Raw genomic sequence first — 25,063 nt, 5'->3', positions numbered from 1 at the left:
AATGCCTTCCTTATACACATCCAACAACCCCCGTGAATTACCACAAGTCATTTCCATTCCATTTTAATATTGCCCTTATCTATCTGTTTCTATTCCCACGCTTACTACCCTCATTCAGGCTCTTGTAATGCCTCCCTTCACTTACTGCTAATGCCCTAAATAGTTTTTCTTCTTTGCTTTTTTCCTTCCTTCATTCTCATCTCAAACCTTATTTATTTATTTGACACAGAGAGAGAGAGAGAGAGAGAACAAGAACACAAGCAGTAGGAGTGACAGAGGGAGAAGCAGACTTCCCGCTGAGCAGGGAGCCTGATGTGGGGTTCGATCCCAGGACCCTGGGATCATGACTGGAGCCAAAAGCAGACTCTTAACAACTGAGCCACCCAGGTGCCCCTCAAACTTTTCTTAAACAGATCTTCTACTCTGCTGCTAATGTATTTCTTTTTTTAAAGATTTTATCTTTAGAGAGGCAGTAAGAGAGAGAGAGAGCACGAGCCAGGGGAGGGGCAGAGGGAGAAGCAGACTCCCCACAGAGGTGGGTGCACCCCGCTCAGGGCTCAGTCCCAATCCCAGGACTCTGGGCTCATGACCTGAGCCACCCAGGCACCCCTAAAGTATTTATCTCTCTCTTTTTTTTTTTTTTAAAGATTTTATTTATTTATTTGACAGAGAGAGACCACAAGTAGGCAGAGAGGCAGGCAGAGAGAGAGAGAGAGGAGGAAGCAGGCTCCCTGCCGAGCAGAGAGCCCGATGCGGGACTCGATCCCAGGACCCTGAGATCATGACCTGAGCCGAAGGCAGCGGCACAACCCACTGAGCCACCCAGGCGACCAAAGTATTTATCTCTAAAATGAAACATCGAGAATTCCATTTTGCCGCTTAAAAGTCTTTAGTGGTTCTTCACTGCCTCTGGTTCAAGTTCAGACCCTTTAGTAAGACATAGAAAATAGTTTAAAATATGACTCCTACCTCTCTCTCCAGCTTTACCCTGCCACACCTCCACAGATACCCTTCTTTCCATTAACTCAGTTTCTAGCACAGCATGCTTTCTTTTGCCTCCCTGCCTTTGTAAATATTGTCAATATTATTCCTTCTGCCTGAAAAGTCCACGCTCGGCTCAAGTGTCATTTTTGGAAGTTCCCCCCGACTACCTAGAGTATGCAGATACTATTCCTCTTTTGTTCCCATTGCACCTTGTCATTACTAGTTTAGTAATCCATCTTTCCTGTTAGACTGCGGGTTTCTTGTGTGTGTGGGGGGGAGGGTGGGTAGTGAAGATAAGGATTTCTTATGTTACTTAGCTCTGTATCTCTCTTGTTCAGTTTTTGGCACATAATAGATGTTCAGTAAAAACTGAACATTGCTGAAAGTATATTCAATAAATCCAGGTGACTTGAGAAGTTCTGCTTGGCCTTGTGCTATTTAAAAACTGAAAAGGCACGTTTAAAGAGAACATACAAAGTGGGAGTGCCTGGACAGCTCAGTTGGTTAAGCATCTGACTCTTGACTTTGGCTCAGGTCATGATCTCGGTGTTGTGAGATCGAGCCCCTCATCAGTTGGGTGTGGTGCCTCTTTAAGATTCTCTCCCTTTCTCACTGTACCCCACCCCACCACACACACACAAAAGGAAAGAATGTAAAAAGTGGTCCACTTGACCAGACCCACTCTCTCTTCCAGGATTTTATCTCCTACATCAGTAAAGAGGAAAAGTGACATTATCCATGTTCACAACATGCCAGATAGTGCACTAGTCACCTTAATATGTTTCCTCACTTAATTTTTCACAACCTCACTATGAAGTAGTCACGACCTCTACTTTAGAGATAGAGATGAAGAAACAGAGAGGGTAAGCAACTCACAGCTAGTTAAGTGATGGAGCTAGGGTTGAAACTCAAGTTGGTTTCTCATTCTAAAGCCCATTTCTTCCATGGCAACAAAGTGTTTCAGGTAAGACCAGAGGACATGTCCTATTATGTTCAAAAGAATGCATCAAACCTTACTATACTTTTGAGAAGTACTGAGATTGTCTGAAGTCCTCTTAGTAGAATCTGATTTCAGTGTCCAGCACTATCCTTTTAAAAATAAGAAAGCTGTGGGGCACCTGGGTGGCTCAGTGGGTTAAGCCGCTGCCTTCGGCTCGGGTCATGATCTCAGGGTCCTGGGATCGAGTCCCGCATCGGGCTCTCTGCTCGGCGGGGAACCTGCTTCCTCCTCTCTCTCTCTCTGCCTACTTGTGATCTCTCTGTCAAATAAATAAATAAAATCTAAAAATAAATAAATAAATAAAAAGGCTGAAAGGCCAGAAAAGATGGAGGCAAATAGAAGATACAGTCTCCATGACACAACTCCCAAACTTGGGCAAGTAATGGTAAGTGAGGAATGTTAACTGACAGCATTGTGCCTTTAACTAAGGCCATCAGGAAGGGCCACTGGATTATATAAGACTCTGCGCAACAACATATATCAGATTGGCCTGGAAACTTTAAAGGAATCTTGTTAGGGTATGAACAAATATAGGACTGTGTCTGAACCTCCCACAGTAACTGACAAAATTGAGACGTAATGTGATTCAAAGGTGTTAATTCAGACGTTGCTTATCTGGACTGATGGGGGATCTAGAAGAAGAAAGATGCTACAACAGTAAGACCAGCTGCCTGTACAAAGTACAGCCAGCTTATCTAGTTGGTTTCAAGAACAGGAAAAGCAAGAATGTTAGACAAATATTTAATTGAGAATACTATTAGAAAGTTTTCAATTTTATTTAAAAAGTGAATGGTACCTGCTAAGTATGATAATTAAGAATTAAGTATTTTCTTTGGGTGGGGAAAATCCAAACATTTTTCTTTTTAATGGTTTTCTCTTGAAGAGTATTTATTTAGAAGGATTATGTCTCAGGATCATCAAACCCTGGTAGGTATGTGCCCTCCCAAGTTATAAACTACCTCTTCCCTTGACTTAAAGATCCCAGACATCATTAAGAGCAGTGCCACTCCATTAAATGCAATCCAAAGACTTTTTCTCTTCACGTTATTTTTGAAGCAAGGTATTTATAGCTCAGACGAATGAAAGAACCACAGTTATGCTTAAAAGACTATCTTATCCTATAAGAATCACAATGAAAATAAATCCTGAAAACTTTCCTAAAATTTTGCCACATAAGAAAAAATATATATACTTTTTTTTTTCCCTGGAGGGACCATATAGTAAGTTTTCCCACACACATTTGATCATCTGTTTCCTGCTTTAGTGAAGACTGATTTTACCTCTGGGTGGCAACAGAAAAGCAATTCCTTTCTGTATTAGAAGCGAGAAAAGAAACTGCTATTGTCTCATTTTATCTTTCTATATATTAAAATCCTGGGTAAACAATAACGACCAAGTAAAGAACAGCAGTATCACTGCCACCTTGCCATGTGATTTCAGGGAACTACTTTCACCTCAGGACCATAATCAAATGTTGGAAGAAGGCAAAAATGCTAACTTCAAAGACTACACCCTCCCCTTGGTAATGTGCTATGCTTTATTTCTTACCCATTTAAAAATATTTTCCTGTGTATAACTACACACATTAAAAAGATTTCAGCGCATATTAAAATATCAGTAGTAGTAGCAGAAGTGCAAATAAATGTTTTTAAGTACACTCTATGCCCAACGTGGGACTTGAATTCACAACCCCGAGATCAAGAGTCACATGCTCTACTGACTGAGCCAGGCAGGCACCCCAAGAACTGCAAATAACTTAATTTCTTTCTTTGTGTTTTTCTGTATTTCTTAACCTTTCTAAATGAGTATGCATTACTTCCGTTATAAAAATGTTATTTAATTATTTTCTTATGCAAGCTTTTGTATCTGGTTTCATAATGAAATAATCTACAAAACCTGAAGAATCTGGTAAACAATTTATGAAGTGCTGATAAATCCTTAATGTCCTCTAAACATTTAAAAACAGTTAAAAATAGGGGCACCTGGGTGGCTCAGTTGGTTAAGCATCTGCCTTCGGCTCAGGTCATGATACCAGGGTCATGGGGTCAGGCACTGTGCCGAGCCCCTCGTGGAGCTCCCTGCTTCTCCCTCTCCTCCCCACTCATGCTCTCTCTCACTATCTCTCAGTCTCTCAAATAAATAAATAAAATCTAAAAAAAAAACCTGTTAAAATAGTTTCCTAAAAGAAAAAGTAGTTAATAGAAAGAATATCAGATTTATTTGTAATTGATTAATAAACTTCTAGAAAATGAAAAAAAAAAAAAAGAAAAAAAGAAAGAATGCTAAGTAATGTAAATGATTGGTAACTAATATAAACATTCTCTTTTATATATATAATATAAAACCTTAGTAATTTATCAAGTGGATTTTGAAAGTCAAAGTCAATGACTGTGTACTTAATGTATCTGGGTGGAAAAGAAATAGCTCAACTTCAAGGTGTAGCTTCATTATATTTTGTTTAATGTCTTCTGATTTAAAAATGGCAGGATTAGTCTCAGGAATGTGAATAAAAATATGGTTGTATTTGTGATGTAATTCCTTAGTAGATTTTCTTATTAGAGAACATAGCTCTGAAACCAGTAAAGACATGCAAAGAAAATTACCATTCTCCTGCCAGACATGATAGCAACTGGGAATATAAAATATTAAATCAAAGATTCCTAAAACTTGATCTGAACAGTAACTCTAGATTAAGTGATATATATACTACAAATCAACACTATCACACTTTAGTCGGAATGATTTATATTTTTCTTTCTTTCTTCTTCTTTTTTTTTTTTTTTTTTTTTTTGCCTGAGTGCCTTGCACCTCAGGCTTAAATCTTGTTTTATTGTATAAAACATCAGAATGAGCAAATTCAATAAATGGTTTAAAAGCCATCTCAGAAGAAAAACATCTTTTAGGTGATTTGGGGATAGATGAAAGAAAGAAGCGATCTGATCCTATGTACTTAGATTTAGTTGAAGATTTTGACAGTGATATGTACAGATGTTAGTTAAGTATATCTACACAAGATAAATATACCTTTTTTAAAAAAAATCTATTTATTTATTTGACACAGAGAGAGAGATCACAAGTAGGCAGAGAGGCAGGCGGAGAGAGAGGAGAAAGCAGGCTCCCCACCGAGCAGAGAGCCCAATGCAGGGCTCGATCCCAGGACCCTGAAACCATGACCTGAGCCGAAGGCAGAGGTTTTAACCCCTGAGCCACCCAGGTGCCCCAAGATAAATATATCTTATGGTGGTGGCAATGGTGGAAGCTTGCGGAGAAGGCAACTTTAATTAATTAAACTCGAGAGCTGGTCTCGAGTTTAATTACTGTGTCTTGTTAATTTTTTGGTGCATTCGCAGGTATGATACTGTTACATTAAGCATCAAAATATGCCAGTCAATAATATTATTGAGTCCATACTAGCAGAATTAGACAGCTGACAGAACAATTTTGAATGAAAGAAGAGAATAATCATGTCAGTTATAGAGATAACTTCTAATGAGAGCCTGGGAATCAGTATATGCTGAATTTTGAGTTTGCAAAGAAATGCCTTTCCCTAATATTTTATTCAATGCTTCCAAAGATCTATCTCTAAAATACTTATGAAAAATTTATCTTCATATATGTCCATGTTTAATGGATAGTATAGACAAATATGAATAAATATGGGTGTTCTTACTTACTAAAAACAAGACAAATTTTAAGAGAGGGCCATTAATATGCTAAGTTGACATTTTATTTTATCGAATGGATGAAACTGAGAAGTAGGAAACACAGATAATAACTGCAGAAAAATGTTCATAGTCCAGCCAGACCAAAATACAAATTCTCTCACTAAATTGCATGACTATCTTGGTCTAACCCACTTTACCAATACCATCTTTTTTTTTTTTTAAGATTTAATTTATTTATTTGACAGACAGATATCACAAGTAGGCAGAGAGGCAGGCAGAGAGAGAGAGGAAGGGAAGCAGGTTCCCTGCTGAGTAGAGAGCCTGATGTGGACCCTGGGAGCATGACCTGAGCTGAAGGCATAGGCTTTAACCCACTGAGCCACCCAGGTACCCCTACCAATACCATCTTAAACCGTCTCAAACACTCTACTCCAAATCAGCAAGGGTTTGACCCTGACATAAATATTCTTAGGGACTCAGCCACAGAATACCACAAATACTTTTTTTGATGAAGCTTGAATGATTCTTAGAGGTACAAAATGTCATTTGGTTTGATAATGAGGTGTTTTTGGTTTGTTTGCTTCTGGGTATCAGTCGAGTTTTCTTTTGATGTTGTGTGTGAGGTTTGACTTAATTAATGGGAATTTAAGCTATTGATCTAAATATCTCCAATAAACATGTAAACTACTAATTATTTTCTTCTAAAAAGTTCAAATCCTTTTATTGAATGTTTTTTGCTTTTTATTTTATTATTATTTTTAATATATTATATGTTTATTTTATATATAAATATATAGTATATATTTATGTAATATATATACATATACATATATATATATATATATATATATATATATATATATATATGAATGACTTGGACTCATGACCCTGAGATCAAGACCTAAGCTGCGATCAAGAGTCAGACCTTGTGGTGCCTGGGTGGCTCAGTGGGTTAAAGCCTCTGCCTTCTGCTCAGGTCGTGATCCCAGGGTCCTGGGATTGAGCCCTGCATGGGCTCTCTGCTCAGCAGGGAGCCTGCTTCCCCCTCTCTCTCTGCCTGCCTCTCTCCCTGCTTGTGATCTCTGTCAAATTTTAAAAATTAATTAATTAATTAAAAAAAAAAAAAAAGAGTCAGACCCTTAACAGACTGAGCCACCCAGGCACCCCTATTTAATGATTTTAATACCAGAAACCAGATCATCCTGGGGCCCAACAAAAGCCATGACAACTCTGCCTCAACCACAACCAAGGCCTCATTTCTCATCTTTATCTTCTGGATCCTATACACTAAGAGAGATCCTATTTCCGGTTCTGGGACATTCTGTAGGACTCAGCCTGGAGGATTTAACTTAAGATAAAGTGATTCCAGCATTAATAAATCAATCCATCAGTGGTTTCAGGATCTTAGAGAACCGTTCTCTTTTCTGAGAGCCATTTTCATAATACCCAGTTTCATAAATCACTAGGGTTTCACAAATTCCAAACTTCTCCTTAATTCACCCTCTGTAACGTTTACCACATTTTCATTTGGGGACTGAGTGACTTAGGAGACAGATGTGGTGTGACAGAATGTCATCAGACTGAAACATCAAAGACCTGTGTTCTGGTTCCAGTTCTTTCACTTAAAAACCGCTTGTTCTTGGGCAGGCCTCTCAAGCTCTGAGACTCTGTTTTATGAGAAGAAGCAAGAGCATTGCTGTTATGATTATTATGAGGGTTCACTGTACAGGTGTTCACAGTGAAGTGATGGGCAAATACTAGACACTATTTGTCTTTGTACTCTATTTCTTAAAATTCTTCCTTTTGCAAAGAAACATGAACCAGAGCAATAAAGACATCTACTCTCTACTTGGAAGTGTTTCTTGAGCACCCAAAGTGGGCCAATCCTATAATATTTAATTAAGGCTGGTCTTCCTTTCGGCTTAGCAAGTTCTCAGCCAGGTTCTCCTTAGATTTTATTTTATTTATTTATTTTTAAAGATTTTATTTATTTATTTGACAGACAGAGATCACTAGTAGGCAGAGAAGCAGGCAGAGAGAGATGGGGGAATCAGGCTCCCTGCTGAGCAGAGAGCCCGATGTGGGGCTCGATCCCAGGACCCTGGGATCATGACCTGAGCCAAAGGAAGAGGCTTTAAACCACTGAGCCACCCAGGCGCCCCTCTCCTTATATTTTGGAGAATATCACCAGACAGAATTTTGAAGAAAGAAATTGTGACAGAATATAAGAATTAAAATAGGTACACTATGAGAATATTTAATAAATATTCCTGATTCAAGCTCCTTATGAAAAACACTGGATAGGCCATTTTTTAATAGTTTTGAGATATATACTATCTGCTAAAAAAAGAAAATTAGGAAAAACATTTCTCATTAGTCACAAAATTTACAATCATTTAAAACTTAATAGATTTATTGCTATTTCTAAGTCCAAATCATATCTATGTTACTACACACAGATTTTGCTTCCTGAAATTATTAAATTTTCTGTAAAAAGAGCCCATGATTTAACATACTACCTCTATCCTCACTTTCCAGAATCTCACTTTCCCTAAACCTACCACATTTATTAAACTAGCATTTGTTTTCACATTTCCCTGCTGAGCAGAGAACCTGATGTGGGGCTTGATCCCAGAACCCCGGGATTGTGACCTGAGCCGAAGGCAGAGGCTTAACCCACTGAGCCACCCAGGCGCCCCTCGTTAGACTTTTTAATAAGATTTATATAATCAAAAAAATAAATACGATAAGAAAAAGGGAGTAAGAAGAGGGAGGCAATGGGATTGAAGGACAGGGTTGTGCACAGACACACATACACCCACCGAGCACATTACCCTTGCTTCGCAAACCCAGTAAGAAATGCTTTGCACCGCAAATGCCCACAGAACCAGCAGGAATCGAGGTTATCTTGCTAAGCACAGAAGGAAGATACCCAGCAGTAGTGTCCAGCTCCTGGTTCTTTACTAAAGTAAACAATAAATATTATAGTCACTTAACTTATCAACAGTCTATTTAAGTAATACCCACAAATGGTCTGCAACATGCAAACTAAAAAATGTAGAACCCAATCCTGATTAGATCAGTTAATTGCGAGTGCTTTGTTTCTACATTTTTCTCTTTAACAAAACATGGGAAATTTATGTTTCAGCAAACAACGGCTTTAAATGCCTTGGGGGGAAGCTCTAAAAAAATGTCTTTATACATTAATTTAGTATCAATATTTGTAATCTTATTCCTGTTTTGAAAATTAGTAATAACTGGTGTTTCCTGTGGTTGTATGACAATCAGTAGGAATGTCAACCTGGTGATTAAAAAAAATTTGTTAAAACAAATACTTTTATATGGGCACTTGCAATAAAAGATAAATCAGATGTGGTAATAGCTTCTTTTGTAAAAGCCATGTATAAACAGCACATAAAGATGACAAGTCAAGCAGCAATAGCCCATTCTTCAGCCAAAAAAGGAAACGAATGAAGAAAGAACAAAATTCACCAAAAAGAAAATCATTCTCTAGCCCCCCACACCCCTCAAGAGCCTCATAAATAATAGTTTTGGTACACTTTCAGTGGAAAACTCAGGCCAGCTGACAGTTTGAAAAAGGACATTAGAATCACAAACACTCAGGATGGGGATAAACTAACAACAGAGTAACCATGTGGCTAGCAAAAGATGAATTAAAAATTCTATCTTTCCTCTCTAGTGTGCCATACCTTATCTTGCATTTCTCTTCATTCTAAAGTTTCTCTCTTGGCTATATCCGCCCCCACTCTTTTTTAAAAAATAAAGTTAGTATGCTATTGGTCCCTAGCTAGAAATATACCCTTGTAGTGCTCGCTAGCTTCTCCACAAAACTTGAGTCATTTTCATGGTTCTTTGCTATTCTCTGGCATATAAAGATTACATCTGGATAAAGGGGCTTACTTAGATGTTGGCCTTAGTAAATTACAGTTGGTAAAACTGCTTATTATAAGAAAATCACTCCATAATGCAGCCTCTCGCAAATGCCAGCAAATGAAATTTGCCAATGACAAGTATCCTTCAAACATAGTTTTTATAATTTCCTTAATAGTGCTGTTATTAGATTATCCCCAGAAAAGGTGACTGTAAAAGCAACAGCTTCAAAATCAGTGCCTGAGGCAAAATTTTATCTATTAGGTAATAGAAAATTTTGCCTTAATACTGCACTCACCAGCAAGGACTCCACAGATCAAATGAGTGTTCTCAAACCTGAATAGAGCTATAGAAGTCAAAGTTTTCAGCAAATATTAAAAGTTATACTAAACAAGTCTAGGAGATCAGAAGCGTTTGGTTGGTAAATTTTATTTCAAGATGCTAAGAAGGGCTAAGATAGAGAAATGGAGATAGAGAGGAAGGAATTATAACCAGTATAAAAACTCTGATCACTTAATATGGAACACAAATATATTTGGCAGGATTTCTCAGAAATCCCAATTCCAAAAATGATTAAAGGCATAATAAGTACTTAAAAAAAATCATGGCCCAATTTAGTATCTAGAAAATTTAATACCTAGAAAATAACATTTTGATTCCACAGAACTAAGTACAACAGGAAACTCTTATTAGATACTAACTAGCTGTATCTTCTCTTCCTGAAAAATCCTATAATAATGAAAATGACTTTCCATTGTAACATTTTCAACAAGTTCCTAAAAAGAACATGGCTTTGAAGAAACTCTTCAAAATTTTATACTACTCAGACACAGCCATGAAGTACATACTTTGAGCTAGTAAACAGACCACTTCAAAATGTAGAGTGTTGGTTTTAAGTAATTACCTGGGTGATACAATAGAATCTAGAACTAACATAAAAGATAAGGTTTACCGGAGGTGAAGTGAATAAAGCAGTATACCTTCTGTTAATTCCATATTATAGGAGAACGCTCTCCTCACACCCACATATCCACACCCACTCCATTCTTCACTCTTCACTATGATCACAGTGGCAATACTGGATGGTTAATAACCACTAATTTGTAGCATGCTTTATAAAAAAACAAAAGACAAACTCAGCATATTAAAAATGCTTCTAACAGATGCGACAATTACATGTGTTGCAGTGACTGATTAAGATGGTTAGAAAAAAGTTATTTATAACACTTGGTATAAATAAGTCAAATGAGTTCCAAGCTGATTTTAAAACATTAATATTCCAAGAACTGAACACATGTCAAGGTTATGTCTGCTTTAGGACTGAGCAAAAGACAATTACTGGGACATAGAGAAGAGTGAAAACGTGGAAAAACAAGGGAACTTTTCAAGAAAGACTGATGATGTTTGATATGTTTTTTTGCTAATCCCCTGACGCAGAAGTTTCTTCTCCCTTTTTTTCCTCCCCCCACCTTTTTTTTTCTTTTTTGAGTGGATCTATATACTGCATTGCTGGCTCCTATTTCCTTAATGACTACTATCACCCAGAATCAGATTTTCAATAAGATTTATTCATGATAAATTTACATATTAACAGCAAATAACGTGAGAAAAATATCAAAGAAAACGTTCCAAAAGAGAAGTTCTTAGCAGATTTCTTTAGGCTTAAATATCTTGCTGAACTGCTAAGGGATAAACAATTTATTCAGCCTAGTATCAGAGCTAAAGCATCCTGGCCCAGAGAATGGAAAGGAACGTAAATTTACGGATTTATTAGAAAGCACCTCCCAAAGCTAAACATAGACCAAGAACTTCTTCAGAACACAATCATGACCAGGTCAACCAGGAAGCAAAGACACTCCCGAAAGGATATAAATTCATTTTATTCTGACTTATTGGTCAATACTGTCCTCATAGGCCCCAAATCGGGGGGGAATCCTCTTAGGGAAATCTCTTTATTTAGAACAAGGAACCCTTCTAAAATGTTTTCCTTAGATTCCCAACCTTAAATTTATACAACTGTTTGAAACACTGAGGTGTACCAAAACTTCAGAGTAAAAAATCATTTCACGTTCTTTACCACGTTTGTTAGATACCTCTAAAAACTAAAGAGAAAATGAATTTGGGAATTGTTTCTTTATTCCTTAGGGGAAAATGAAAGCAGACCCTTGGAAACCAAACCAAACAAGGGGGTTAGCTGAATTCATCGCTAAATATATTAAGAGGACAGTTAACATTGAACAATCTGGAAAACTGACAAAGGCAGGGGTGCTGTGATGGTTACAGATATGTTAGATTACAGTTCTGGTGCACCACAATTACTAAATAAATAGAAAAAATGCATTGCATTTTGTTTTCCATTTCTAGTCATAAACAAGACCGAAAATACTTCAACACTGAATAAAGATGCTAGAGCATCTACAGCTCTTCAAACAGTACAAAGGCAGAAAGAGTAAATTTATCGGTTCTCTGGTTCTCTAGACCTGTGTCAGGGGTCAGTCAGCAAACTACAGCCAACAGTTCAAATCCAGCCCACTCCTTATTTTTGTATTGCTATGAGCTAGGAACGATTTTACATTTTTTAACGGTATGGAAAACAAAATGATATTTAGTGACCACAAAAATTACATGAAACTCAAATTTCAGTGTCCATAAATAAAGTGATGGAAAACGTTCATCTTCATTTGTTTGTTCTCTATGGCAAAGTTGAGTGGTTATGCCAGTGACTATATGGCCCGTAAAGCCTAAAATATTTATTATCTGAACCTTTACAGAAAAAGTTTGCCAACTCCTGGTCTACCTGATATACAAAACCCTTGATATCACAAGAGTTTGATACACTTGGTGTTTTCATACCATGTGAAACCCAAGAAAAAAGGATCAAACTCTTCTCTGCAATGTATTTTGATAAACACAAATTGTCAAATATCAGTTTCCCTTTATGGTGTCACACTCCAAGATGCATTTATACATACAAATAAGCACCCGGTCTCAGTAATACCTTCCATAGGGAAAACAGCTGGCTGTTACCTTTGATAAATGGGTAAGAGCTCTTAACTGAACCAAATTATAAGATATTAACAAGAGAGACTGACACCTACTACAGGAGATTTCTTTAAAGAAACCACGGACCATGCTACAGGATTAATAAGAGAGACTGTGGCTTCTGGCTCATATATGAGTTTTTGGGCTACTCACATATACTGATTAGGCTTATGGTGATTAATTTGGCATAAATCTGTGTCCCAATATAAGAGATTCTACATGAAAAGTTAGAGTTTATCCATTACCATCTGTGACTAATCATTTAATCCAATTTAACAAATTTTAAATATTTGTTATATATCTGAGATACAAAGGTGATAGATTGGCAAACAAAGATGCATAAAACAAAGACTCTCACCTTTGAGAATCTCACAGTTTTGAGGAGACAGGTACAAGCTAAAAGAGATGGATTAACGTCATTTCAAATTTTTAATACCACTTTTTTGATGGGGATCTAAGCCATCATCAGAATGTTACACAGAAAGTAAGTTTCCATAAGTTTACCATAGCACAATGATATAAATTAAATCACATGGGGGTGCTAAAGTATGTAAAGATTAGTCAGTCAGAGAAGGCATGCAAACCTAGAATGCCGCCTCTGGCAGTATACTCCTTCAAAATAGAATAGTGATTCTGTTTTGTTAACAGATTCTGGTCTACAAGAAGTTTCCAAAGATACAAAACTATCCCACCTCCTCCCTTTCATCTAAAAAAAAAAAAAAGAAAGAAAGAAAAAAAAAAATCCCACGTGCCTATGTCATCTATGAAGAAGCTCAGGGATTTCCAGGAATTTCAAGATGTTCTTTTTAAGAAAGAGGGCAAGTGAATGGATAAGAACATAAGATGAATAAACCATTGGCAAGCAACCGATGGGCAACGGAGCCAGAAAGAAAATGAGCTGATAAAACCAGGACAGCTAGAAAAAGAAAGAAAAAGGCAGGATAACATGTTAGAAGGAAGATTGGGACAGATCTGGATATCAGATGGTAAGTTATCTGAGGGCAAGAACGATGACTAATTCCAACATGGGAGTTACATTTAACTATGTGAATTCAATATGAAATAATATGAAAGATAGAAAATTCTTCAGAAGGCTTCGATTCAGGACCAAGAATTGAAATCTATAGGGAAACAGATTTTGAGTTAATATAAGAATGATGTATACGCAAAAATCAGAGATGTCCAGATGTAGTATGCTGTATCTTGGGAGGCTAGAGATCACTTTGTCCATAAATGGTTTTAAATCACTAAATGATACGGTACAGAAGAGTCAAGCATTGGAATGGAGAAGAGTTGGATCTGGGGCTTATCCAACCCTAAAATTCTGATAATGGTGCCTCTTTGCATCTGCGATACATAATGAGGGCAATGAATAAATGCATAGCAGTAACCATGGTTCCCACTTAAGTTTTAGTCTCTATGTTTCATTGAGCTAGGATCGTGTACATATGAAGACTCTTCTTTAAAGAGAATAGTAGAGAAGAAAATGAGAGACTAAACTGCACCCTTTAATGACTTGGGTGGGGAGAGTTCTGAAGAGATAGTTGGGACTGATGCTTCTCCTGCCCTCTTATCTTTGAAATGTTAGATTTACTCTATTATTTACTGTGAACAGAACTCTGACTATAAAGTGGGAGGCTGTTCTCTGTATATCAATCACATAAGATTAGAAAACCATTTCTAAAGCATACACTTCCTCAATGACCTGTCACCCACACATTTAGTTAGGCTATGATTGAAGTTATTTAGCTTTTAGCCTGTATTCCTGATCTGTGGGAGTAACAGGCTACTTCTTTTTGTCTCTCAAGTGTTAGTAAGATAAGAATTTCATTTATGAAGTGAATACTCCATGAATTTCTAATTGTTGATCATACCCATCCCTGTTCGCCTTCTGGCTTCCTCCCTCTAACAGCCATGCCTTCTTAACCATTTCCAGTGCCCAATCCCAGGTCCATACCAATATTTGTTTGTTTGTTTCTTTGTATCATGCTCTACTGCAGTAAAGAAGGAGATCCTAAGGCATGAGGGGTAACAGAAACAGAAATGAGAGCAGACTCATTGGTCCACTATCCACTACAATGTGGAGGAGGCCAATACAGTTATCCCACATGCCATGCATAAGGGAGAACAGAACAAGGACTCATCTCCATTTCTAGTACCAAATTACAAACAACAGGATTAGTTTGAGTGCAATGAAAACAAGCAACATTTTTTTCTCAGTGTGGTAGAGAATGCTGTAAAGAAGTTTGGGATTTTCTAATTTCTGTAAAGAATACAAGGGATGGAAACTGAAGAGAAGTTTATATACCTTTACTATACTCAATACTTTTGGGGGGGAAAAAACAAAACAGCAACAATGTGAAAAAGTGTCTCATACTATTTTTGAATTTTCTGTCTTCCTTTTGTAAATATATGATCACTAGGTAAAGCCCAAGTATAAATTTTGCTTGCTAATACCATTTAAAAAAACAACCAAACCTCTTATGCTTAGTATATTCTCCATGCTTATCTGTAGGAAATATTATAGAAGTAACTCAGGAATGTAGGAGACAGTAAATCTGCTTATAGCCACAGAAAATTCAGAGAAATTTTTACAACATTTACTAGAAAGAAATGTACTAGGATCTAGGATGACAAATGGAAACCTAATCCACAGAAAATCCCCAGTCTAATATTAGTCAATGGAATCATTTTCTCCCTCCAAAACTTTTACCAGAGATGTAAACAAGTTGTAAAATTGATCCACATGAACTGAATCTCCTTCATATTCTAAGTGTTAGCATAAGAAAATGGCTAAAAGATAGGTCCAAAGATTGATGCTGGGTTTATTTTCAAGTTTGGTCCACTGTAAGAATACCATAAGGATAAGATGAATTGTTTAAGAGTACGATGAATTTGGAAAGACATTTCTACCTTCAGTAGTTTTAAGTGCTTGGTCAAATACCAGTAAGAAGTAGACAGAAATCAACACAACTATTTAAATGCTTGCTTTCATATGAAAAAATTCTAAGAAATTAATGTCTGTTGATTTTTAAGTTTTCATTTCCCCAGTCCCCAAAAGACCAAGAAATGAACAACAACAACCTGAACTTCTGGTTCCTGGAAAACGTTACAGATTCATTCTCATGAGGTAGGTTTGTCCATGTTACTAGGTGGAAATCTGGGCACCAAGTAGTTAAGTGAACTTCTCAGAATCACCCTAGAAATGATTAACAGCAAAACCAAGGCAAAAACCCTAAGACTTTTTACTGGTCTGTATTGATACCTTTAGTCCAAATTGGTTTTTGTTTTGTTTTGTTTTGATTTGATTTATCAACTGGCCATTAAGAAGCTGAACCAGAATAAAGCCAATACACAGTTACTTGGATCTGTCTCTGGCATTCAGAATGGAATGAGATATGAGAAAGAAACTAAGATTATTTACAGCTTTGTTACAAATATCAGCAGTATTAACAGTAGTTAATACAAAGCTATAACGTCTACTATTTTTTCCTCTGTTAACTGTGATGGGTATATCTTTTGAACCTGCACTGACCAGCTTAATCCAACACAAAGGTTTGGCACTTCTCCTCTCAACCATTCTTATCTCATTAATCAGAGAAAGTGCCTCTCCTTTAACCATCAGTAAGGATTTCTGAGGACTCATGCTGCACTTCAAAACACTGAAAAATATTATTGACTTATGCTGGACTTTTAATGGACTTGGAATCACTCTAATACAAAGGGAAACAAAATCCAAGGTGAAGTTTACAATAATAGTTAATAAAAAGCTGTGTACCAGGATGAAAACTGAAAATATAATCATAAGCCATTATTAAAGTAACAATAAATTCTGATTATTTCCTTTTCAGTTTCCTGAAAAAATTTTAGAAGACTCTAACCAATGTTACAGTTTTGTTATTTCATAAGGAAAGCTCTTACATTTCTACTTCAAAGACAAAGGGGACTACTTAGGATAATCACTTTCTGTGTCAGAGGACAGCTTTGCAATGTGTTAGATTGATTGAAGTTTCTCTTTTCTTATTATGAGTGAATCAAGAAATATGCTTAGTTACAAAATATTTGTTATACACAGACATAGCCTGTGATGTGAAAGATACACACCCATATAAGAATTTAAAATTCAACCTGCCCTTACTTCTTTTCCCATTTTGGGGGGAAAGCCTATGATGACAGAAGAGCAGTTTTCAGGAAATACCAGAGAATTATTTCTACATGTCTCCAGAGAAAAATAGAATTGTGGTGGGTGTTGAAGGACAAAAGATTCTTGGCATTAGTGTTCTTTCTTTCTTTCCTTCTTTCTTTCTTTTTTGCTGTAAGAAGCCATCATCTTAAAAACAAAAGGTCTTGTTTAGAAGTTTCATCAACTAAAAGTGTTGAGAAGTAAAACAAAGTGCAAAAATCTCAGTTTGATAACCCCATGAACTCAGATTTCAAAACAAATATTTGAGACATTAACCAAAGCATCCATATTGGTACATCCAAGTGCCATAAAAAGTAAGCTGCATGCAAGATGTCATTAATACCGAGGTAAAAAATAACAGGTTAGACATCTGAGTTGTGTTGTGAAAACAAAGCACACCCATATTTTCTTCAGCGAAGCCTTAAAAATCAACATGCAAACAGAGGGACACATACTTGTCACGATAGAGCTTTAGCTCACAAAGCCATCAATTAAAAACAATTGATTTCAACACAAATGTAAGAGTAAACAGGTCTGAAGTCTATCAGGAAAACAGAATATATCAATATATATTTTTTAAGCTTGTGATAACGGCTAAATATTGCTTCTAGCAATATAATTACTTAAGTCATAAAGAAATAACACAGTATTAATTCAGAGAAGGGTATATTTATGTACAGATCTTGAATAAATCTGTATTCTAGGACTTTTAAAGATGGGTACAGTGGTCTGTAAATTCAGCCCTGGCTGGAGGCTAAGGGGCACCAGCACAGCACCATTTTCCTTGAACCTTCAACATTCTACTTGTGAAAAGCTGGCATTTAACCTTTGCAGATCCCTTCTATAGACCAGGCAGGATAAAGATGTTTTTCCCTGTACATTTCAGAAATACACATAAGAAGGCCACAGAAGTCAAAGCCCTTTTCCAAAAAAGGCCTTTGTATATACTGGTTTGATATCTCAAGAAAAGGAGTGGTTATGGATTCATAGATTAAAATGTATCATTTTAAGGCTTTTGAAAAATTAACAAGTTGAATTTTTTTTTTTTAAACTACAGAGCCCATGCCACACAAATGACTATAGAAGATTAGGAAATATTCCATCAAATATTTCTATGAGTATCCTGCTTTGCTTGTTAACAGTGGAGAAGAGGACATAACAGCAGTGAACAATACACACATGCAGGACAGAAGAGTTAAACCTTTTGGGGGAAAGTACCGACTGTCACATACTTATATCTGATTTCTCTGAACTTGTTAAGCATCAGTGAGGAAAAGCTGGCTTGGGCAATCCATTGCTACTCCTTTGTACCCCACAATACACATTCTACGAAGAGCAACATTTTATTGACAGAAAAATGATCAAAAAGAGCTCCCCTAGGACAGTGAACTATGACGATCAAAGGGTATATCATACAGGAGATAACACAGTAGAAGTAAATGACAAAAGTTCAATGGTTTTAGTCTTGACATTTCGGATGAGCACCCTGTTTTCCGATCACAGAAAGATCAACCACCAAACAGCCAACGCAAGAATCACGAGAAAAGACATCATGAAAGGAATACGAGGAGATGATAAAGTACTAGAGTAGAGGTGGCACTTTTTGAGAGACTTGTGATCCTCAGGGATTGGAATAGAAACCTTGGGAAGAATTTCTTCATTGTCTTGCTGGGGCAAGGCTCTCTCAGTAGATCTCTCTTGCCTTTTAATTTTCTCTTCATCCTGCACTAACAGAGCACGTTGCTGTGTCTGCTTTCACGGCAGAAGATCAAGAAAGACAGAGAAAGATGAACAAAATGACAGATGGAAAAATGCTCAAAAATGATACTTGGGGATGTGCAAAGGATTTGGGAAGATCTTTTGGGACTCTCTTTATTTTACTTTACTTTGGCAATTTGTCCCAGCAAAGTCTCTATAACATAGTCGGGTATTCAACAGATAATTTTTTGAATGAATGAACATTAGAAGTCTTGAAAGTTCAAGCAATTACTCAACTTCCTTAGCAAGAGTATTTTTCCTCCTTCAAGGATACTCATATATGAATATTGGTCATTTTTCATTGCTTTAGTGCTGCCAATTTTTCTTAGATCACTTGGGTAAAGCCAATAATGAAGCATTCTTCTCGCCATGAGAAAAGTTAGTTTTATTACAAACAGAATGGCAGAATATAAAAAGTTATCCTCATATCCCCTTCATATAGACTTAAAAAACTGCAACAGTTCAACAGCAATTAGCTTTTGTCAAGGGAATAAAAATCTTAATCCCATACATTTTAAAGATTGCAAAAGAAAAAAGTATAAAAGTTTGTATGTGCCTCCAAGGTCTACCAAAAACAAACAACACCCCCCCCCCACAAATCTCAACAACTGTAAATGTCCTCCCTCTCTTGCAGAATCATGATTAAAAATAATAGTAGTAACAACCATCATGAAGGTTTATACATCACATTAAGCAGAGTTTTTGACCATTTTAAGGTAAGTTGCCTTTTCCAAATGTCCAATTGAGAAGTTTTTCCTCCCCCAACAATTTCTGTGCTCTGCCATCTAGTCAAGAGATGTTATCTATGAAAGGAAAAATTTGGCTCTAAGTTCTCTCAGTTGGGCCAGCCTTCTCTGATCAGTTTGGACTTTTGACACAGGTTCTTTGCACACCCCTAAGTGATATGTATCAGGGAGAAAGTAGCTTGGGGACTGGTCAGCAAAAAAGAAAAAAGGAAAGAAAGGATGCAAAATCATAATGATTTTTTAAAAGAATATAAGAAGGGAGAAGAAAGACAACATAAAAAGAATAGGGTACAATTAAATTCATTTTCTCTCTGAATACATATTTACATCTTCATGCAGCTTTTCAACCAGCCATGCGCCGAAATAAGCAAATTGAAAGCTGCAAAAGCTGCAGCTGTGGAAATGTTATGTGTTAGGTCAAAAGGCAGTGGAGTGTGAATTTACTAGTAGAGCCAAAAGAAAAAAAAATTACTCAGCAGCTGCTGTTCAGTTCTGGGGGAATATCTGCTTAGTGCCATGACAAGAGCAAATTCGGATTGAGAAGCACGAGTCATAACAGCAGCTTTACCTCTGGCCCACCAACCTTTCTTTCCGAGGGAAGGACAGAGGTTTTCTTCACCTGGTCATACACAAATTATATAAAATTCAGTAGCCTCGCAACGCAACAACAATGCTGCCAAAGTCGGAAGAGGATACGTATCCCCAAAGAACAGAAATATTGCCCTCATCATTGAAGAAAAAGTAAGATATGCCAGAAAGTGGAGTTATCCTTTAAAAAAGGTTGTCATAGGACAGTTCTTACTTATTCTGTTATTCATTTAGAGGAGTAATATACAGAAGCACAGAGCTAAAGTGGCTCAAGTACTCCCCACCAATCTCATTTATAAAAGTCCTTTCTTTAAAGTCCACAGAATGACATACCCATTTCCAACCAGCCCTGAGATGATTTCTGAAAGGTTTCTATTAAGATAGAAGATATTTTCTGGAAATGGAGACTGATTCAAATTTACCAAACTTCATCCAAGAGAGTATTAAATTACTTTTCAAAGTAATCGAGCATCTTTTATTACTTCTACAAAGTCAAAAAGAAAGCTTCTAGAAAATAAGCAGCTATGGTTTAGAGAGACAGTTAATCAGGCAAGACAGCAACATGGCGTTTCTCCTGAAATCTAGAGCTATAGAAAGCAGTCACTGTCTCAGTTCAGGTTACATTATCTAGATTTAGAATCTAAAACTGATGTCCATTTACATCAAGGAATGGAGGCTGAAGAATAGAAACAACAGCATCCTGTCACCCCCGGTAACTAGCTACCCATCATTCAGGAATTCTCCAGTCTTACTTGGTGAAACTGGTCGGACTCTACTTGGAGAATTCTTGGTCAATTTCAATCGCATTTTGAAAAAGATAAAAAGTCCCTTCTGCGAGTCAACTTTTATCATCTTCTCCAGTTCCAGAAACTAAACAAAGTTGAATAGTTTACCATGAATTCTGAATTTAAAAACAGGTTTTTTTTTTTTTTTTAACATTATTAAGACATCACTACCTTTCTTGACTAGAATTGCTGTTGCTATTGGTGAAAACCAGGAATATTAAAAATTATTATCATTATTCATTAAATCATTGTGACTACTTATATAAATATTAACCTGTATAAGCTAAAGATTAAGAATTTTTAAATATATGCTTAAGGTAACTTTTAAGATATTTCATCACATAGATTCATTTAGTCAGACATAGGATTTCTACAACAGGTATGACAACAGCACACACACAAAAAAAACCAGCCTGAAAGGTATCTCCAACTTCTTCTAACTGTGACTATCTTACAAAACAACATGTTAAAAGTTTGAAGCTGCTCATAAAGATGAACTGTCAATAATTTTTCTAAAATTGAAATATAATCATTAATGTGTGGTGTTCTGCATTCTCTGGCTTAGAGGTCTCCTTCGTTTATTATATAATTGTGGTCAACCATTCCAGACATTTCTCAGTTGTGCAAATGTTCAAATAAAGTTTAAAAAAATGTTTATCCTGTTCCAATTCTGACCTTACTAAATTTAGTAAACTCTCTGGTCCTTGGAGGCACAGTTTGAACACAAAGTTCCACTGGCTTATGATCAATTTGTAAACACACACTAACCAGAAGGAGGCAGTTCTCAAGAGCCTAGTCATCTAATGGTAGCTCTAAACGGCTCCTATAATTCGACTGGGTAGCCCATATGACTTAAAAACAAGTGTTTGATTATGAATGCCTTAAAGCTGCAATGAACTGGTGAGGAACCAAAGCTAAATTTCAGCTCTAAACTTACTTTACTTATATACAGAACATTTAATAGACAGTAACGTTTATTTCATTCATTCTCACAAGTGGTCACGTGGACGAAGTACTCACTCCTTCTCCTGTAGGAAGCTGCCCATTGATGTTAAGTGTTCGGAATGGGGAGTGAGTGGATAAGCGTTTATCCCATTCACTAGGCCGTGGTTCTGGTACAGATTCCATGAAGTTCTTTTTCAGCTCACTGATGCTGGCATGATGTTTTTTTATCTCTTCTTGACTTTTGTCTAAATCCTACAGTTGAAAGGACAAACATGCAAAATAATAAATACTCAGAGGAAAAAAACACATCAGGGGAAGCCCACTAGACTATATGGGCACTGGCAGAAAACACACCACATCCAGGGCAGATGTTACTAATCCATAAATTGCATTCAAATTTTAAGTATACAACATGGTATATTTGCTTGCATTTTTTTAGTATTCTTTTTTTTTAAATGAGGTGCTTTTCTTGGAAGCAGTGAAGCATCATAACCCCACAATTCTTAGCAGTTTTGTAACCCACAGACCTCACTCCTTAATTTTGCAACTTTTCTTCCCATTAAGACAGAGGGCTAGATCTCCAACTCCTCATCCCAAGAGAGTGATATCACAGATCAGTTAGCCTCATCTTGATAAGAACTGATTGAGGCTCAGCTCAGGCAGATAGCAGTAGACAAGAAGCAGCTATTAAACAAAGGACATGATAAAAGATGCAACTGCCACCATTGGTTGTTTTGCTTTGGTGAGTTGCAATCATACAGCATCCCTCTGTTTATACCTGGAGATAATTCTGCTTCCTTAATACTAGGTGGTATTACTGGTTTTGATGAACAGGAACAGCCCTTTCTTGTTATAAGAATTTATCACTAGAATTCCTGGCCAAGCCTTGAGAGCAAATTGTTATTATCTATGAAAAATCACTCAGGTGTGTGATATGATGGCTTTTTTTCTTTACCAATACTATTCGTGCTTTGAGTTAAATCCAGCTCCCTGCTCAATGGGGGTCTGTTTCCTCCCTTGCCCTCTGTGCTCTCTCTCTCAAGCAAATAAATAAAATCTTAAAATAAATAAATAAATAAATAAGGGCCTTATGCCTTCCAGCTTCTGACAGCTTTACTTCCTCCCTTAGTAGAATTCAAAATAGGGACCTTCCAGTAACTTTGAATGGATTGGAAGTAATTTAACAAGAATTCATCAAATACCTTATATATCTCCTCAACAGTTTAAAATATCTCAACTGTTCCAGCAGAATTGGATAGTGGACAACTAGGTTTAATATCCCTTAAATGGGATATTCCAGGGGGAAAGGATCAAAACAAAGGTTAATAAAACTAGAAATAACATTCAGGTTTATGTAACAGGAGGCAAATAAAACTTAAAAAGTAGACTTGGTCAGAAATAAAATGGGAAATACAATTTAAAGACAAAAACTGAAATGTTCTTTGTCCAACATACTTCTCCAAAAAAGCTCAGATCCGTGCTTGAGATCAAAATATGTGGGAGCCTGTCACTTGATGAATGCTAAAAATTCTGTGTTTATTATATATCACGGCAGCTCTGTATCCAAGAAAAGCATAATATTAAATATATCTTTTAATATGCTGTATAAATTTTGAGATTAGCCTTTCTTTCTTCCTTCCTTCCTTCCTTCCTTCCTTCCTTCCTTCCTTCTGTGGAAAACCACCACATTTGGGGGGAAAAATTGGAACTCATTTAAATAAAATTTTCAAAAAAATTTCTGGAGCCACGCATGCTTCAACTAAATGAAATGTTTTCAAAAGCAATGTCAAAGGGAAAATAGCATAGGAAAAAGAATTGGTGAGGCACATGACATAATTTTGATTCTGGCGATATTCATTCAGAAAATTCACTTACTAATCTGTTCTTTTATTTTTGTAAGACTAAACCATGTATATTTGCTTCGAGATCAAAGAGAAAACTAAACCCAAAATGGACAATCCTGTAGCTTCCCCATAAAAATTACCTCTTGCTTGTTGGGATGAAAAGTGAGTATAGCCTATGAATATGGGCTTCACCATGAGGAAACAACAGTGTGCACTTTTATTCTAGCTGAAAGCAAGAAAAGCATGTTTACTAGCTAAAGAAAAGCATGAACAAGCTTGGTCAAAGACCCAGTAATAGGCTGAGCAACTGAGACCCACAAGGCATGTAAGTCCCTGTGACCCAGCTCCTAACTGGAAATTAAATCTGCTTGGTCCAAGAACAACTTAACACATTTGGGAGAGTTAAAGTATGAATGGAACAAAACAAAAATGAGCAAGATGCTATGGTAAAACCATAACTCTCTATGTTTGCCTTTTAATATGAGAGTGGTGAGTTGTTACTCTTCTTGTCTAGCTTTTGATTGGCTTGAAACCTGAGAAAATAAATATTTCAATAAAATCGGTAGTTTCTGAAGGAGCTTTCTCCATCCTTCTTAGCTGGCTCTGTTAGAAACCTGTGGGGGCACAGAGTAAAATTAAGATCTCAAAGGGACCTGTTCCAAATAGAATTTGTCACAGACACTTGCTACAGGTTCTCTCTGGGAGATGGAGGAGGAGGCGGTAGATCTAAAAATGAACTCGACCTTATTTGGCCAGAACAAAGCATTAGTGGGAGTGGGGCAGGAGAGATGCTTTACCAAAAAAAAAAAAAAAAAAAAAAAAACCCTGCTAGAGTGACAGATAACTTGAGAGAACATCCTTATGGGGTGGAAGGGAGACAATTTTTGAGATTTTTCTTCTTTTACTGTAACTAGAGAATGATGGTTAGCCAAACTACTTTGGCTGCTTTTAGGCTAGATACTTTTTGATACTTATCATCTTATCATTTTAGCAGCAGCCAAACCAAACCATTAAATATAAAATGTTCTCAAAAAGTAGTTAGTAGTTTTAATTATCAAACACACACTTATTTAGAAATCCCCTCTTGTTGCTATCAATGCAGTGCTGGGGAAAAAAACACATCACACACAGGGACTCTGTGAGTCTCAGAAGCCATAACACACCTCATTGAACAAATGACAAATATATGATTGGTACTGCAGGTTCCAGTCAAAAGGAAGCACTAAAGATGGACTAGTAAAGAAAAAGGCATGTTTGGGACTGGGAGATGTTACATTGCCAAGGACAAGGACATCATCTGACCTCTGTAATTCTTCCTAATCCCAGAAGCAGAACCATTCACGTCTAGTCTTAGTTACGAAATCAAGCAGAGATCTAGCTGCCGAGTTTGAAATATCCTAGAGTCCAGCCTTAAAAAACTTCATGTTACATGAGGTAAATGTACATAAAGTATTTGGTATTATGCCAATCATACAGTATGTGATTAATGAAGGCTGGCCAAAATTTTTATTGTTTTTATTAAAGTACCCTATACTTTGCAAGCACCCAAAAGGTATGTTTTGACAGAAAATAGGACAAGGTTAAGTAACTATTAGAGGTCATTATATTAAACCAGAGATCTATTTTAAAGTT

General features: G+C 36.6%; 1 protein-coding gene across 25 annotated transcripts in view; it reads right to left on the bottom strand.

Annotated features, from left to right (window-relative positions):
* The window catches only part of EPB41 (erythrocyte membrane protein band 4.1), a 199,325-nt gene that overhangs the window by 20,994 nt on the left and 153,268 nt on the right, over positions 1 to 25,063 (bottom strand). For 14 of the 25 annotated variants that reach the window (XM_059136905.1, XM_059136891.1, XM_059136886.1 and 11 more), the window contains one exon: positions 21,663 to 21,839. In XM_059136905.1, coding sequence (XP_058992888.1) covers positions 21,663 to 21,839 — 177 coding nt within the window. Of the gene's footprint in view, positions 1 to 11,087; positions 19,456 to 19,837; positions 19,889 to 21,662; positions 21,840 to 25,063 lie in introns of those variants that run through there. The other 11 variants (XM_059136903.1, XM_059136902.1, XM_059136909.1 and 8 more) reach the window with 5 other exon arrangements.

The sequence above is a fragment of the Mustela lutreola genome, chromosome 10 (genome assembly GCF_030435805.1).
Source record: "Mustela lutreola isolate mMusLut2 chromosome 10, mMusLut2.pri, whole genome shotgun sequence".
Taxonomy (NCBI): domain Eukaryota; kingdom Metazoa; phylum Chordata; class Mammalia; order Carnivora; family Mustelidae; genus Mustela; species Mustela lutreola.
Note: the sequence above shows the minus strand (reverse complement) of the source record. Positions and strands in the feature narration are given on the sequence as shown.